The sequence below is a fragment of the Macaca mulatta genome, chromosome 12 (assembly GCF_049350105.2).
Source record: "Macaca mulatta isolate MMU2019108-1 chromosome 12, T2T-MMU8v2.0, whole genome shotgun sequence".
Lineage (NCBI taxonomy): Eukaryota > Metazoa > Chordata > Mammalia > Primates > Cercopithecidae > Macaca > Macaca mulatta.
This window is the reverse complement of record NC_133417.1, coordinates 138,615,487-138,629,022: the sequence shown is the minus strand read 5'-3', so window position 1 is coordinate 138,629,022 and position 13,536 is coordinate 138,615,487. Positions and strand designations below refer to the sequence as shown.

General features: G+C 47.8%; 2 protein-coding genes across 2 annotated transcripts in view; both read right to left on the bottom strand.

The window, feature by feature from the left end:
• The window catches only part of DGKD (diacylglycerol kinase delta), a 207,538-nt gene that overhangs the window by 124,844 nt on the left and 69,158 nt on the right, over positions 1-13,536 (bottom strand). The window lies entirely within an intron of this gene.
• SAG (S-antigen visual arrestin) overlaps positions 2,517-13,536 on the bottom strand; it is a 39,325-nt gene continuing 28,305 nt past the window's right edge. The window contains exons 11-15 of the mRNA XM_001114858.5: positions 12,377-12,454; positions 10,103-10,126; positions 7,205-7,260; positions 3,147-3,156; positions 2,517-2,756 (exon numbers count right to left, since the gene is read on the bottom strand). Of these exons, the coding sequence (XP_001114858.2) occupies positions 2,651-2,756; positions 3,147-3,156; positions 7,205-7,260; positions 10,103-10,126; positions 12,377-12,454 (274 nt within the window). The 3' untranslated portion in view covers positions 2,517-2,650. The remainder of the gene's footprint in view (positions 2,757-3,146; positions 3,157-7,204; positions 7,261-10,102; positions 10,127-12,376; positions 12,455-13,536) is intronic.

Genomic DNA, 13,536 nt, shown 5'->3' with positions numbered 1-13,536 from the left:
TCCGTGCAGCACCTTCGACTGCTCTGTACCCCGTTTCTTGCACTGCACCTGTCCCAAAAACTCTGGGCCACATATTCAACCTACACATAGACTTCCTGCCTCCTGATACCAAGGGACACTGCATGCCAGTAGACAGCCCCACACATGTGCAGGCTGAGCTGAGCCAAGCTTCCACTTTCTGCTCAGGGCAGCTGGCGGCTCGCTTCCTTCCCCAACTCCCTCCCCAGCATGGCCAGCTGCAGGCCATAAACAAGCCAACACCTGGAGGGCGTGTCCAGACTTTTGGCACCAAAATAACTAGGAGGGCAAGGGCTGTTCTGACCTCTCGTCTCCAGGGATTGGTCTTCCAGCCCTTCTCTCCGGCTCTCTCACCCACATAGTTCCAAAGGTCGGGCTTATTAACGTCCACCCTGACTTAGGATGTCCTGGGGTCAAGCAATGCAGGAACCAACGGGCTGGTCCTCGCACCAGGCACCACGGGGCAGAATCCCAGGCCCTGGGCTAGCCCAAGAGCTCTAACAGGAGCTAAACACAGCAGCCTGTGTACTGTGGCAGAGGGCAGGGGAAGGACTCAGTGCAATGGGGAACAGCTTTGAGGATCCTCAGAGGAGTGTGCCACCCTGGCCGTCCCTTGCCTGCATGCCCTGAGGGGAGCATGGGTTAAAATGGTTATGCACCATTGCCTTAGCACAGACAGAAAAAGAAGGAGGGACTGTGTCTGATCCTGCTAACCCACAGCCTGAAGGACCAATCTTCCACCTGTAGTCTAGTGTATTTTAAATCCTCCTCCCAATGCCAAGATGCCTGAGTCAACACACGGGTCCACACCTCGTTTTGTCTGAGATCCCATCCAAGCTTCCCAAGTGGAGCCTCCTCATCTAAATCCCAATCTGCAGGACCCAAACAGCTGGAATCCTGCTCAACAACCCCAGATGTTGGGAACCTTCATGTGTATGGAACCCATGCCCTGGCCAGCCCTCTGTCGCCACATTCCATCCCAGAAGGCCGAGCCATGTGTACTCTCCATCTAGAAGTGAGGGTCGCCATCACAGAAGGCACCCTCTGCCTTCTGTGAGTGGGTTGAACTGTGGAGGAATCTCCAACGCCCCTTTACCCTGCTCCCTTAAAGCATGGACCAGAGATGGACCACAGCCTACGCATCCCCAACCCTTCCTTGGCCGCCATGAGCCTGTTCAGTATCTGTGCCATCAGCAGCAGGCCCGGTGGGTACCTCAGGGCAGGAAGGGACCCTACAAAGGGAAGGCCCCTGGTATCACCTCTATTATCCCTCCTCCACCTGCAGCTCACCTTCCTCCCTGACTTTCAGAGTGCTCTCCCCTATGCCTTTCATGCCCAGTCTCAGTGAAGCACACTCTAAGTAAGCCCACGTGACTCACAATCAACCCCTTTTTCTGGGACTCTCCATCTTCAGGGCTGGGCTCTGCCATCGCTAGCCATGGGGTGTTGAATCTCCCAGCCAAAGCTGAGCTAGTTGGATTCTCCTTCCCAATAACTGCCCACTGGGACCAAGAGACGCAGAGCCGGGAGCGTGTAGTGTGGGGCCACATGAATAGCCGCCCTGGAGAGTGGGTCCCTGACCTCTGGAGCTTCTCTGATTCCTGCTCACCCCAGGTGTGGCAGCTCAGGTTCGTCCTTCAGTTCTCTGACCACACCACAGTCCTCCCACAACATTCCTTCTCCCCACCTTAAGTTGACCAAATCTGATTTTGTTTCTTGCATTGAATAGATCTTAACCAACAACCCAAAGCTCAAACAGGCACCTGGACCCAAAAGTTGAATCAGTAACCAAGAGTATTTTTGTCCACAGGTGTTCTCTGCCCTGTTTAACTTGGGAGGCTCTTTAGGGCCTGGAAGTTGGGACTGGTTAGGTAATTAGAAACATACACACCAGGCCAGGCCTGGTGGCTCACGCCTGTAATCCCAGCACTTTGGGAGGCCCAGGTGGGTGGATCACCTGAGGTCAGCAGTTCGAGACCAGCTAACATGGTGAAACCCTATCTCTAATAAAAATACAAAAAATTAGGCGGGCTTGTGGCACGCGCCTGTAATCTCAGCTACTCAGGAGGCTGAGACAGGAGAATCGCTTGAATCCAGGAGGCAGAGGTTGCAGTGAGCCGAGATCATGCCACTGCCCTCCAGCCTGGGCAACAAGAGCGAAACAAGGAAGGAAGGAGGGAGGGAGGGAGGGAGGGAAGGAAGGAAGGGACGGAGGGAGGGAGGGAGGAAGGAAGGCGGGCAGGCGGGCAGGAAGGCACTGTTTCCAGAGAAACACCTCAGATTGGGACTCCTAGGAACGCCCCTGGACACACCAAGGGCCCCACCTGGTAAGCACATTGATTTCCAGACACCTTCTGTCCCTCATGGGCCAGTGGTGAGCCGTTCTGTGGAAGGCTGGCCTCCTCCCCAACCCTCCGACTCCAGGGACCCTAAAGGTGGCAGCTTCTGTGTCATGTCATCAACTCGGCCTCCCCAACAAATCAACCAACTCATGACTCAGGGGAGAACAAACAAGCTTTATTTCTCAGAAGAAGACTCATCCTTTCATACGTAGCATAACTCCAAAGGGCTAAACTGTGGGGCTTTGCACTGGTAACTACAGGTCATTTTCCGGCATCCTGAGCTGACATCTTCACTCATCAACGTCATTCTTGTCTCTCTTCCCCTCCTCAGCTTCTCCTGCATCTTTCAGATTATGCCGAGCAAACTCCTCAAAAACTAAAATTGCATCCTGATAACTAAAATAACACAAACAACATTTTGATCATTGCACGCCCTTTGAAGCTGAAACTGAAACAAGATCCTTGATATTTTTGCAACAAAGGAACTGATCAAGGTTTTCCCCATGATAGAACATGGGAGCACGTCATTTTCCTCAAGGCTTTGTTTAAAATTCCTTTAACTAGCACCAATGGGAGAAAACAAAGGCACGCACAGAGTGAGCAAGCCCAGCGTAATGGTGCGCGCATGCCGTAAGCACTAGGGAGCAGACAGGAAGTAGCAGATGTGCCTCCTGAACCGGCCGGAGAGCTTGGGATATGTGAAAAGACTCAAAGAGGGGTTTGTGCTGGAGGAGAAGGTCCCAGGGCACAGGGCAAGTCAGGGCCACATTCAAGAGGCTCACTCACCTTTCCTTAGCTGTAAGCAGGAATTAAAGGGAGGCAGGGAAGAGGGAGAGAGAGACATTTGTTAGTATAAATTCTATATCATAGCTGTACCTAGAAAATGTCTCCCTTTTAGGTGACTTTACGGTTTGAGAGATAAGGCCTAGATACATGTAATTCACGATCACAGCGTGTAATTCCTGCCTCCCTGCCTTTCCCACTTGAACAGCTTTTCTCCTTGCATTTTATTTTATTTGAGACTGAGTCTCGCTGTGTCACCCAGGCTGGAATGCAGTGACACGATCTCTGCTCACTGCAACCTTTGCCTCCTGGTTTCAAGAGATTCTCATGCCTCAGCCTCCTGAGTAGCTGGAATTTCAGGCATGCGCCATTACGCCTGGCTAATTTTTGTATCTTTAGTAGAGACAGGGTTTCAGCTATGTTGGCCAGGCTGGTCTCAAACTCCTGACCTCAAGTGATCTGCCCGCCTCGGCCTCCCAAGTGCTGGGATTACAGGCGTGAGCCACTGCGCCCGGCCTCTCCTTGCATTTTAAATCACTGCTTCCTTTACAATGTGCCACAACCCTCACCTCCTCAAATGAAACCCCCCCAGTCTCACCTCTAGGACGCTTTCCCTGATCAGCCTTGCCCCCTCTGGTGTTGCTTCTCCTTTCTTCTTATTTATTTATTTATTTGAGATGGCATCTCGCTCTGTTGCCCAGGCTGGAGTGAAGTGGCACAGTCTCGGCTCACTGCAACCTCTGTCTCCATTCAAGTGATTCTCCTGTCTTAACCTCCCAAGTAGCTGGGATTACAGGCACCCACCACCACGCCTGGCTAATTTTTGTATTTTTAGTAGAGATGGGGTTTTACCATGTTGGCCAGGCTGATCTCGAACTCCTGACCTCAAGTGATCCACCTGCCTTGGCTTCCCCACCTTCCATGTCCTCTGGACCCCATCGAGGTCAAGGTCACCAGGGTGCCATGAGCATGTGCGCCCTGGCACCTCCATCTGTCAGGCTTCAGAGGGCTGAGACCTGGGACTTGACGTTCACCAGCACCCCAGGGGTGGGGTGTGCATTAAAGCTTGAAGACCAACCCCCAGTCACAAAGTTTTCAATTTCTGTTAACACACTGATTTTGTTGTTGTTGGGTTATGTTTTCACATGTGTTGTATCCCCAGACTAACTGCTATTAATTTGAATGGTTTTTGTTCTTTTTTAGCTTTCTGCCCACCTAGTTTTGGGAGCACAGTGGCAATTTGATGGTGAACCCCTGCTCTTGTCTCTGGTGCCCACCTGGAAGCCAGCACTGGGAGGGACTGTCTATGAGGGTCGCTACGTACAGGGCCCTAGAGAAGCCAGCTTGTCAAAACATCCCCTGGGCAAGAAATGCCCTGCAGCCCACAGTGCTAAGCGAAGAAATGACACTAAGTGGGACCATCAGCCTTGCAGAGGTAGACAACGAGGATGAATCAAATCAGCATCTTCGGATTCAGTACAGATACCCTTGACAGGGGGCAATAAAAACTTGGTAGCATGTCACAGCACTTATTACACACAAACTGCTTGGCCCCCAGGCTCCAGCAGGGCTTAACTACATATAGCTTATGCTTTCTCTGCTTAGAATCTTACCAGCCTAGACTCAGGGAGCCGAGAACTAGGCAGAGAAGACAGGAGCGGTGGCATTTATCTCTAGAAATCTCGTCTATCTCATATCTACCTCATATCTCTAGAAATCAGAATTTTGTAACCATGGGGTGATTTGTCTTAACCTTTGCACCCAGAAATCTCACAGTACAAAAGGTCATTGTTTCATCCTGACATTGTGATATGTTCGCTGTTAAGGTCATAATGACTGGAACATGAAAGTTGTATATGGAGAAAGAATTTTTAAAAATTAAGTCAGGCCGGGCACGGTGGCTCATGCCTGTAATCCCAGCACTTTGGGGGGCTGAGGTGGGCAGATCACCTGAGGCCAGGAGTTTGAGACCAGCCTGGTCAACATGGGGAAACCCATCTCTACTAAAAATACAAAAATTAGCTGGGCATTGTGGCACACACCAGTAATCCAGCTACTCGGGAGGTTGAGACAGGAGAATCACTTGAACTTGGGAGGCAGAGGTTGCAGTGTACCAAGATCGTGCCACTGCACTCTAGCCTGGGTGACAGAAAGAGACTTTGTCTAAAAAAAAAAAAAAAAAAAAATTAAAGCATAAAGTCTACTCAAATTCCAAAAAACAACCCAACATAAACTATGACATATCCTCAAGTGACTATCTTTTTAATGTGCTTGAAAGGAACCAGAAAGCATCTTAATCTCACACCATTAAAAAGTAGTATTTTAATGACACAAGCATAAATGAATTGAAAACGTATAGCTAGACTACATTTTCAATTTTCTCCAATTGAAAACATATAGCTAGACTATATTTTTCAGTTTTGGAAAAGTTCATTGAGGGTCTGAATCCAAAATATTTGGAAAAGCTGCTTTGAAACAAAGCACTGTTGAGACAAAACCTAAAATGAATAGTGGGGGCTCATTCTAATGTTTAAATGGCATTTCACTATCAATATAGAAAAGCTACTTGTAAAGTATGAGAAAAATAAACCCTGCTTGTTTATACCACTTTTACTTAAAATATCCCTTATTCCTATACTTGTGGAGAGTTCTCATTTAGACAGATCTGTTTTTCTTTCCTGTCAACTAAGCTGCCTCAACGTGAAGAAAATGTTTCTTTAGAATTTCTGAGATTTCACCTATATTATTTTTGCTGCTTCATTTACCTTTTTAGAAAGAGAATGATTGAGATCAAATTCATATACCATACAATTTACCTTTTCACAGTGGACAGTCTAGTGGGTTTTAATATGTTTTCAGAGTCATACAACTATTGCATAATTCCGTATCCATACAAGAGCCAGTAGATTTACAATTCAAATGAGCTGAGGTGTCAGGAACCCAGCCCGACCCTCTTTTCTAGTATTTTCTGTGTTCTTATCATAACTGCCACTGTCAAAAATAGTTATCTTGAGGCCGGGCGCGGTGACTCACGCCTGTAATCCAAGCACTTTGGGAGGCTGAGGCGGGTGATCACCTGAGGTCAGGAGTTTGAAACCAGCCTGGCCAACATGGTGAAACTCCGTCTCTACTAAAAATACAAAAATTAGCCCGGCAGGGTGGCAGGCGCCTGTAATCCCAGCTATTCAGGAGGCTGAGGCATGCGAATCACTTGAACCTGGAAGGCGGAGGTTGCAGTGAGCCTAGGTTGTGCCACTGCACTCCAGCCTGGGTGACAGAGTGAGACTCCATCTCAAAAAAACAAAAAACAAAAAACAGTTATCTTCAGCCAGGTGCAGTGGCTCATGCCTGTAATCCCAGCACTTTGGGAAGATGAGGCAGAAAGAACACTTGAGCTCAGGAGTTCAAGACTAGCCTGAGCAACACGGCAAGACCTCATCTCTACTAAAAATCAAAAACACTAGCTGAGGGTGGTGGTATGCCTGTAGTTCCAGCTACTTCAGAGGCTGAGGTAGGAGGATGGCTTGAGCCCAGGAGGTCGAGTCTGCAGTGAGCTTGATCACACCACTGCACTCCAAACTGGGTGACAGAGTGAGACTCCGTCTCAAAAAAAAAAAAAAAAAAAAAAAAAACCTTTTAAATGCCTGTTAATGCTTTCAAATGAAACATGAGGCCTTTCGTTTCCAAATGAAATGCAAAATCCTTGTGCTTTCAAATTAAGTTTTTACCTAAATCATCTTTAATTCTAAATCCAGGTCTGTTGACAGCAGAGCTTCTGCTCTTAAATCATTCTTGATAAAATCTCACGAGGTTGTCCCCATCCAAGAGCAAGGATGCTACATCTTGCAGACTCCAGCTGAAGTTGGATAATCTACCCAGCTCAGTGCTGAACAGATGGGCTCTCCCTTTCCCCCAGACTATTCGCCTTGTAGATGACATGGAATCTCTTATACCTGGCCACTCCATGCTCTAAGGTGTGGTCAAGAAAGACTAGAAATACATCAACAATAAATCTGCAAGTAGGAAATAATTAAAGAAAGCCAAAAAAGGACAAAACTGACCTGGGTCCTCAGGCTGAGGGTGCATGAGGCGGAATGGGACCTCAGTGGCGACTTCACTAGAAAAAAAGAATGAAGATTGGTGTGAACACACACACACACAATTATAAGTAACACAGCACAGACCTATGACTGCAGAGATTCACAAAAGATCCCCAGGCCCAAGCTGAAAGACAAGACAATGCAGTGGGATTTTTTTTTTTTTTTTTTTTTTTTTTTTGAGATGGAGTCTCGCTCTGTCACCCAGGCTGGAATGCAATGGCACAATCTCGGCTCACTGCAACCTCCACCTCCCGGGTTCAAGCAATTCTCCTGTCTCAGCCTCTTGAGTAGCTGGGACTACAAATGCATGCCCCCATGCCTGACTAATTTTTGTATTTTTGAAAAGTAGAGATGGGGTTTCACCATATTGGCCAGGCTGCTCTCAAACTCCTGACCTCAGGTGTTCCACCAGCCTTGGCCTCCCAAAGTGCTGGGATTATAGGCGTGAGCCACGACGCCCAGCCTGCAGTGGGATTAAAAACAAAACAAAACAGAAATGGTCAAGTAGAAATTGGAAAGGTTCCAGAAACTTCACTAACACAGACACGGCCGAGGCAGCTAGTCTATTTAGGTCTCGCTTACTCCTGTTTACTAGGTACGGTGACTTGATACTGTGAGTGGGGAAGAGGTGAAATCCTGAAGAAAGAATTTTTTAAAAATATTCTTTGCAACAACATACACCGTGTTTCATATGTTAAAATTTCTGCAAGGCTGGTATGTTGCTGGCTGGGCACAGTCTCTTGCTACAGAGCAGAACGGAGACAAGCAGGATCCACTGAATTCCAAAAGCTAAAGGGCTGTGGGGCGACTTTCAATTTACATAAAACAAAGGAAGGAAGTAGAAGGGAAATTTAGAGAAAGGACAAATGGAAAAGTGGAGAGAGGGGATGAAAGAAAGGATTACTCCTCACTTAACCCAGGACCCAGGGCCTTCTATCAAAGGCTTACCTCCAGCCCAAGCACCTCTTTTTACAATGAAGCCACCCTCATCAGACCCAGGAGCAGATGGGTCTAAAAGAAAAGGTGGAACCTGGGCTCCAGGTGAGGGAAGGAGATGAGAAGAGTTGGGATGATGGAGTACATAAGCTCAATGCCTGTCTCAAACATTTCTTAACTTGCTGCTGCTTCGTGCATAATTTTAAAAGGCAGCCGTCACTATTTGCAATACCAAAAGGTAGAAACAACTCAAATGTCCACCAACAGATGAATGGGATAAACAAAATGTGGTATATCCATGCAATGGAATATTACTGAGCCGTAAAAAGGAATGGAGTACTAGTACATGCTACAACATGGATAAACCTTACACTAATGACACTATGCTAAGTGAAAGAAACCAATAACAAAAGGCCACATATTGTATGAATCCATTTACACACAATATCCAGAACAGGCAAATCTACAGAGATAGAGAACAGATTAATGATTATGTCAGAGACTATAGGGAGGGAAAATGAGAGTGACTGGTTAATGGGTATGAGATTTTCTTTTTGGGTGATAAAAATGTTCTAGAACTAGATAGTGGTGATGGTTGCATAACAGCGTAAACATATTTAATGCCACCGAATTGTGCACTTTAAAATGGTGAAGGCTGGGCAGGGTAGCTCACGCCTGTAATCCTAGCACTTTGAGAGGCCGAGGCAGGTGGATCACTTGAGGTCAGGAGTTCAAGACCAGCCTGGGCAACATGGTAAAACCCTGTCTCTCCTAAAAATACAAAATTAGTCAGGCACAGTGGCGTGAGCCTGTAATCCTAACTACTCAGAATGCTGAGGCAGAAGAATCGCTTGAACCAAGGAGGCAGAGGTTGCAGTGAGCCAAGATCATGCCATTGCACTTGAGCCTGGGCAACACAGCAAGACTCCATCTCAAAGAAATAAATAAAACGGTTAAAATGGTAAAATTTATGCCAGGTGTGTGGTGGCTCATACCTGTAATCCCAGCACTTTGGGAGGCCAAGGCAAGATGATCACTTGAGGTCAGGAGTTCAAGACCAGCCTGGCCAACATGGTGAAACCTCGTCTGTACTAAAAACACAAAAATTAGTCAGGTGTCGTGGCACACGCTTGTAATCCCAGCTACTCAGGAGGCTGAGGCGGGAGGATCACTTGAACCCAGGAAGTGGAGGTTGCGGTGAGCCGAGATCACGTCACTGTGCTCCAGGCTTGGCGACAGAGTAAGACTATGTCTCAAAAAATAAATAAATAAATAATATAATAGTAAATTTTATGTTATGTGTATTTTACCACACACACACAAGCTGACTGCGTGGAGTGTGCCAGTTTTCTAGGTGTGCATATGTGTGTCCTTACACAGGCATAGGTCTAGCTGTGGTTCCAAAGAAATGTGGTCCCAAAGAAACGCCTATGAGCCATGGTTCTGTGATGCATCTGAAGGCAAAGCATCATTCCTTTTTTTTAAATGTCTTTTTTTTTTTTTGGTGAGATGGAGTCTCGCTCTGTCACCCAGGCTGGAGTGCAGTGGCCGGATTTCAGCTCACTGCAAGCTCCGCCTCCCGGGTTCACGCCATTCTCCTGCCTCAGCCTCCCGAGTAGCTGGGACTACAGGCGCCCGCCACCTTGCCCGGCTAGTTTTTTGTATTTTTTAGTAGAGACGGGGTTTCACCGGGTTAGCCAGGATGGTCTCGATCTCCTGACCTTGTGATCCGCCCGTCTCGGCCTCCCAAAGTGCTGGGATTACAGGCTTGAGCCACCGCGCCCGGCCAGCAAAGCATCATTCCTAACACCTCTGAGCACAACTGCCCAGAAAGCAGCTTTCACCAGAAACCATCTTGGAGCCCCAGGTTTGCTGCCTTTGATATTTTGAGAAACAAGCAAACAGGAAGGTGAACAGGCTTACCTGGAGGTGAGCTCTCCCAGAAAGCTAGAAAACACAAAATAAATGCCTGTCGTAACTGTCACAGTGGTAACGCAACCCTTTCCCATGATTCAGAGGCAGGACACAGCCTAGCTCTCATGGTCCTTGCACCCGAACACACAACGTCCAGGGTCTTTGCATCCCTTAATGTTCAACTTCATTCCTGCTGTCTACCTGTGACTTCATCTCTTTCTCAAGATGATTAGTTTAAAAGGGACTGGGCATGGTGGATCACGCCTGTAATCCCAGCACTTTGGGAGGCCGAGGCGGGTGGATCACGAGGTCAGGAGATCGAGACCGTCCTAGCTAACATGGTGAAACCCCATCTCCACTAAAAATACCAAAAAAAAAAAAAAAAAAAAAAAAATTAGCCAGGTTTGGTGGTAGGCGCCTGTAGTCCCAGCTACTCGGGAGGCTGAGGCAGGAGAATGGCGTGAACCCCGGAGGCAGAGCTTGCAGTGAGCTGAGATCGAGCCACTGCACTCCAGGCTGGGCGACAGAGTGAGACTCCATCTCAAAAAAAAAACAACAAAAAAACAACAACAAAAACAAAAAAAAAACAACCAAACCCATCTCTACTAAAAGTACAAAAATCAGCTGGGCATGGTGGCAGGTGCCTGTAATCCCAGCTGAGGCAGGAGAATTGCTTGAACCTGGGAGGTGGAGGTTGCAGTGAGCTGAGATCATACCACTGTACTCTAGCCTGAGTCTCAGAACAAGACTCTGTCTCAAAAAAAAAAGTTGGTTGGGCGTGGTGGCTCACGCCTGTAAATCAGCACTTTGGGAGGCTGAGGCGGGCAGATCACTTGAGGTCAGGAGTTCAAGATCAGCCTGGCCAACATGGTGAAACCCCGTCTCTACTAAAAATACAAAAATTAGCCAGGCATGGTGGTGTGCACCTGTAATCCCAGCTACTCGGGAGGCGGAGGCAGGAGAATCACTTGAACCTGGGAGGTGGAGGTTGCAGTGAGCCGAGATCATGCCACTGCACTCCAGAGTGATACTCCATCTCAAAAAAAAAAAAAAAAATGTCAAGCCCTAACATTCAAGGTAAGTCACATGGGTTATTGTGAAATACCTGCTGGTTGCTTTCCTTGACTGCTAAAAGAAACTCCACCCTGTTTTTAGATCCTTTTATGCACTATCCACTGTGAGAAATTTAAAAAAAAAAAAAACACTATACTAACGAAAAATGCAAAACAGACCCATGTTCTACTTTGTTAGAAATTTGGGAAACTCTTTTTTTTAAACCCTTATTTTATTCAAGGGAATTTTTTTTTTTGAGACGGAATCTCGCTCTGTCGCCCAGGCTGGAGTGCAGTGGCGCAATCTCGGCTCACTGCAAGTTCTGCCTCCCAGCTTCACGCCATTCTCCTGCCTCAGCCCCCCGAGTAGCTGGGACTACAGGCTCCTGCCACCACGCCCATCTAATATTTGTATTTTTATTAGAGACGGGGTTTCACCTTGTTAGCCAGGATGGTCTCCATCTCCTGACCTCGTGATCCACCCGCCTCGGCCTCCCAAAGTTCTGGGATTATAGGCGTGAGCCACTGCGCCCAGCCGGGAATTCTTCACTACTTAGAAGTGTGAAACCTAGGCACAGACTTGCCTTTGATGGCAGAACTACTCAAGGCTTGTCCAAGTAAAAGGCCAGAGTCTTTGGCAATGGAACTTGAAACAAAAATGAGAATTCAAGTTTTTCCTTTTTGGTAAGATTAAACAAATGGAAGAAATTGGTTTCACACGAAAATGAAAGTGGAAACCTGTTCCCTTAAAACTCTGAGATATTGGCACTCTTGTATGAAAAGAAGACTCCTACGCCCTGTGATTACATGTGCGAGAAGGGAGGGGAAGGTCCCTACTTTATGGATCGATACCTTCCAAGATGCAAATACATGAAGATTTACTGGGTCATTTCACAGCAGTTACTCTTTTCTGAAGGATAACCTTTGACTAATCTTCATTCTTGCACATCAGCTTCCACCACATGCACATATGCACATGTATTTTTGCAAAGTGGAGCTAAGAGTGCACACATTTCACAGTCTGCTTCTCCACCCTTTCCCACCTGACATTTTATCAGACAGAAGCATGGTACTAGACAAACAGAATCTCTCCCAAGCTCTACTTGGTAATCCTTGGTAGAAGCTGTGGGCCTTTCCTTGCTTTCTGTCTCCCAGTCATTCAGGAAAGGAACAGTTCAGACCATCTAAGACCAGGACAGAGCAGCCTGAGGGTTGGTGCTGGGACACTTACCCTGACACTGTGAGCTTCACCTTGATCTGGTAAGACACCAGGATCCCCAGGACGGTCCGGTCTATGCCCTCTTTAATGCTGCCCAAACAGAAAGGAAAAGGAGAAGGATGATGGAGAGCAGAGGAGGGTGAAGAGCAGATGGGCAACCTTTCCATTCCGGGCAGGCATGCCGTCATGGAGGTTCTCCAGGGACTGGTAAACTCACTGAGCTGCCAAAGTCCTAGAAGTTCACGTACTTGGGGAGTGGGTATGGGGACTCCTTGCAGGCACTGGAGGAATTCCTGCATCTTCTCCTCTAGAAGCTCCCAGAGGGCAGAGCGTGCATCCCCCTTCTCTGTGCTTGACCTCTACAGATGCACATCCCCCGGTCATCCTCCTCAGCTCCTCCCTTCTACCACCTGCCAAAACTGCCATCTCTGCAGGTCCCCAAGTCCTCCTGCAGGCTTTGCCTGCCTGGATTATCTCAGCAACTCATCTCCCACGTGCCAGGCCCCTTCTCTGAGCTCTGTGGCCACCTGCAGGTTCAGCCTCAGAAGCAGCCCGCAAGCCGCCCTGGCCTGCCTTTGCTACTTCATCTCCAGCTGTGTCCCAGCGACCCCCGCGCCAGACTTGCCAACACAACCCTGCACCAGAATGACCCCTCCTTCTCTCCTGCCTTCCAAGATATCCAGCTGTGTGTCCCCAGCACCCAACATCAGACCTGGCACCAAGTGAGAGCTGTCAATATTTAAGTGAATGTGCAGGATGTGCAAGACCCTCAGATGTGTCCCCAAAGACAGTGCAATGTGACATTCCTTGACAGAAATGTCATTCCAGATCCCACTAATATGTACTGAAGTCCTACTATCTGGCAGGCACTGTGCTGGGCATTTCATCACCGATGCTTATCACGTGGGATCCAACGTGGAGGACATGAGTACTCCAGGATATCCAATAACAGGAATTAAGGTATGAAAAAAGTCATGAAATGCTAGCAAAAATCATGTAAATAATGATAGAAAACAAGCCCAGAAACCGGAAGGCTACAGGCAGAAGGCAGGGGAGGGTGGAACAGCTCTGGAAAAAGAGTTGGGGAGGTGGCCAGCAGGTGCTGGGCCTGGAAGAAGACGTCAGCTCGGGAGCCTCTGAGGGGAAGTGTCTCAGCACATGTTTCTAGAACC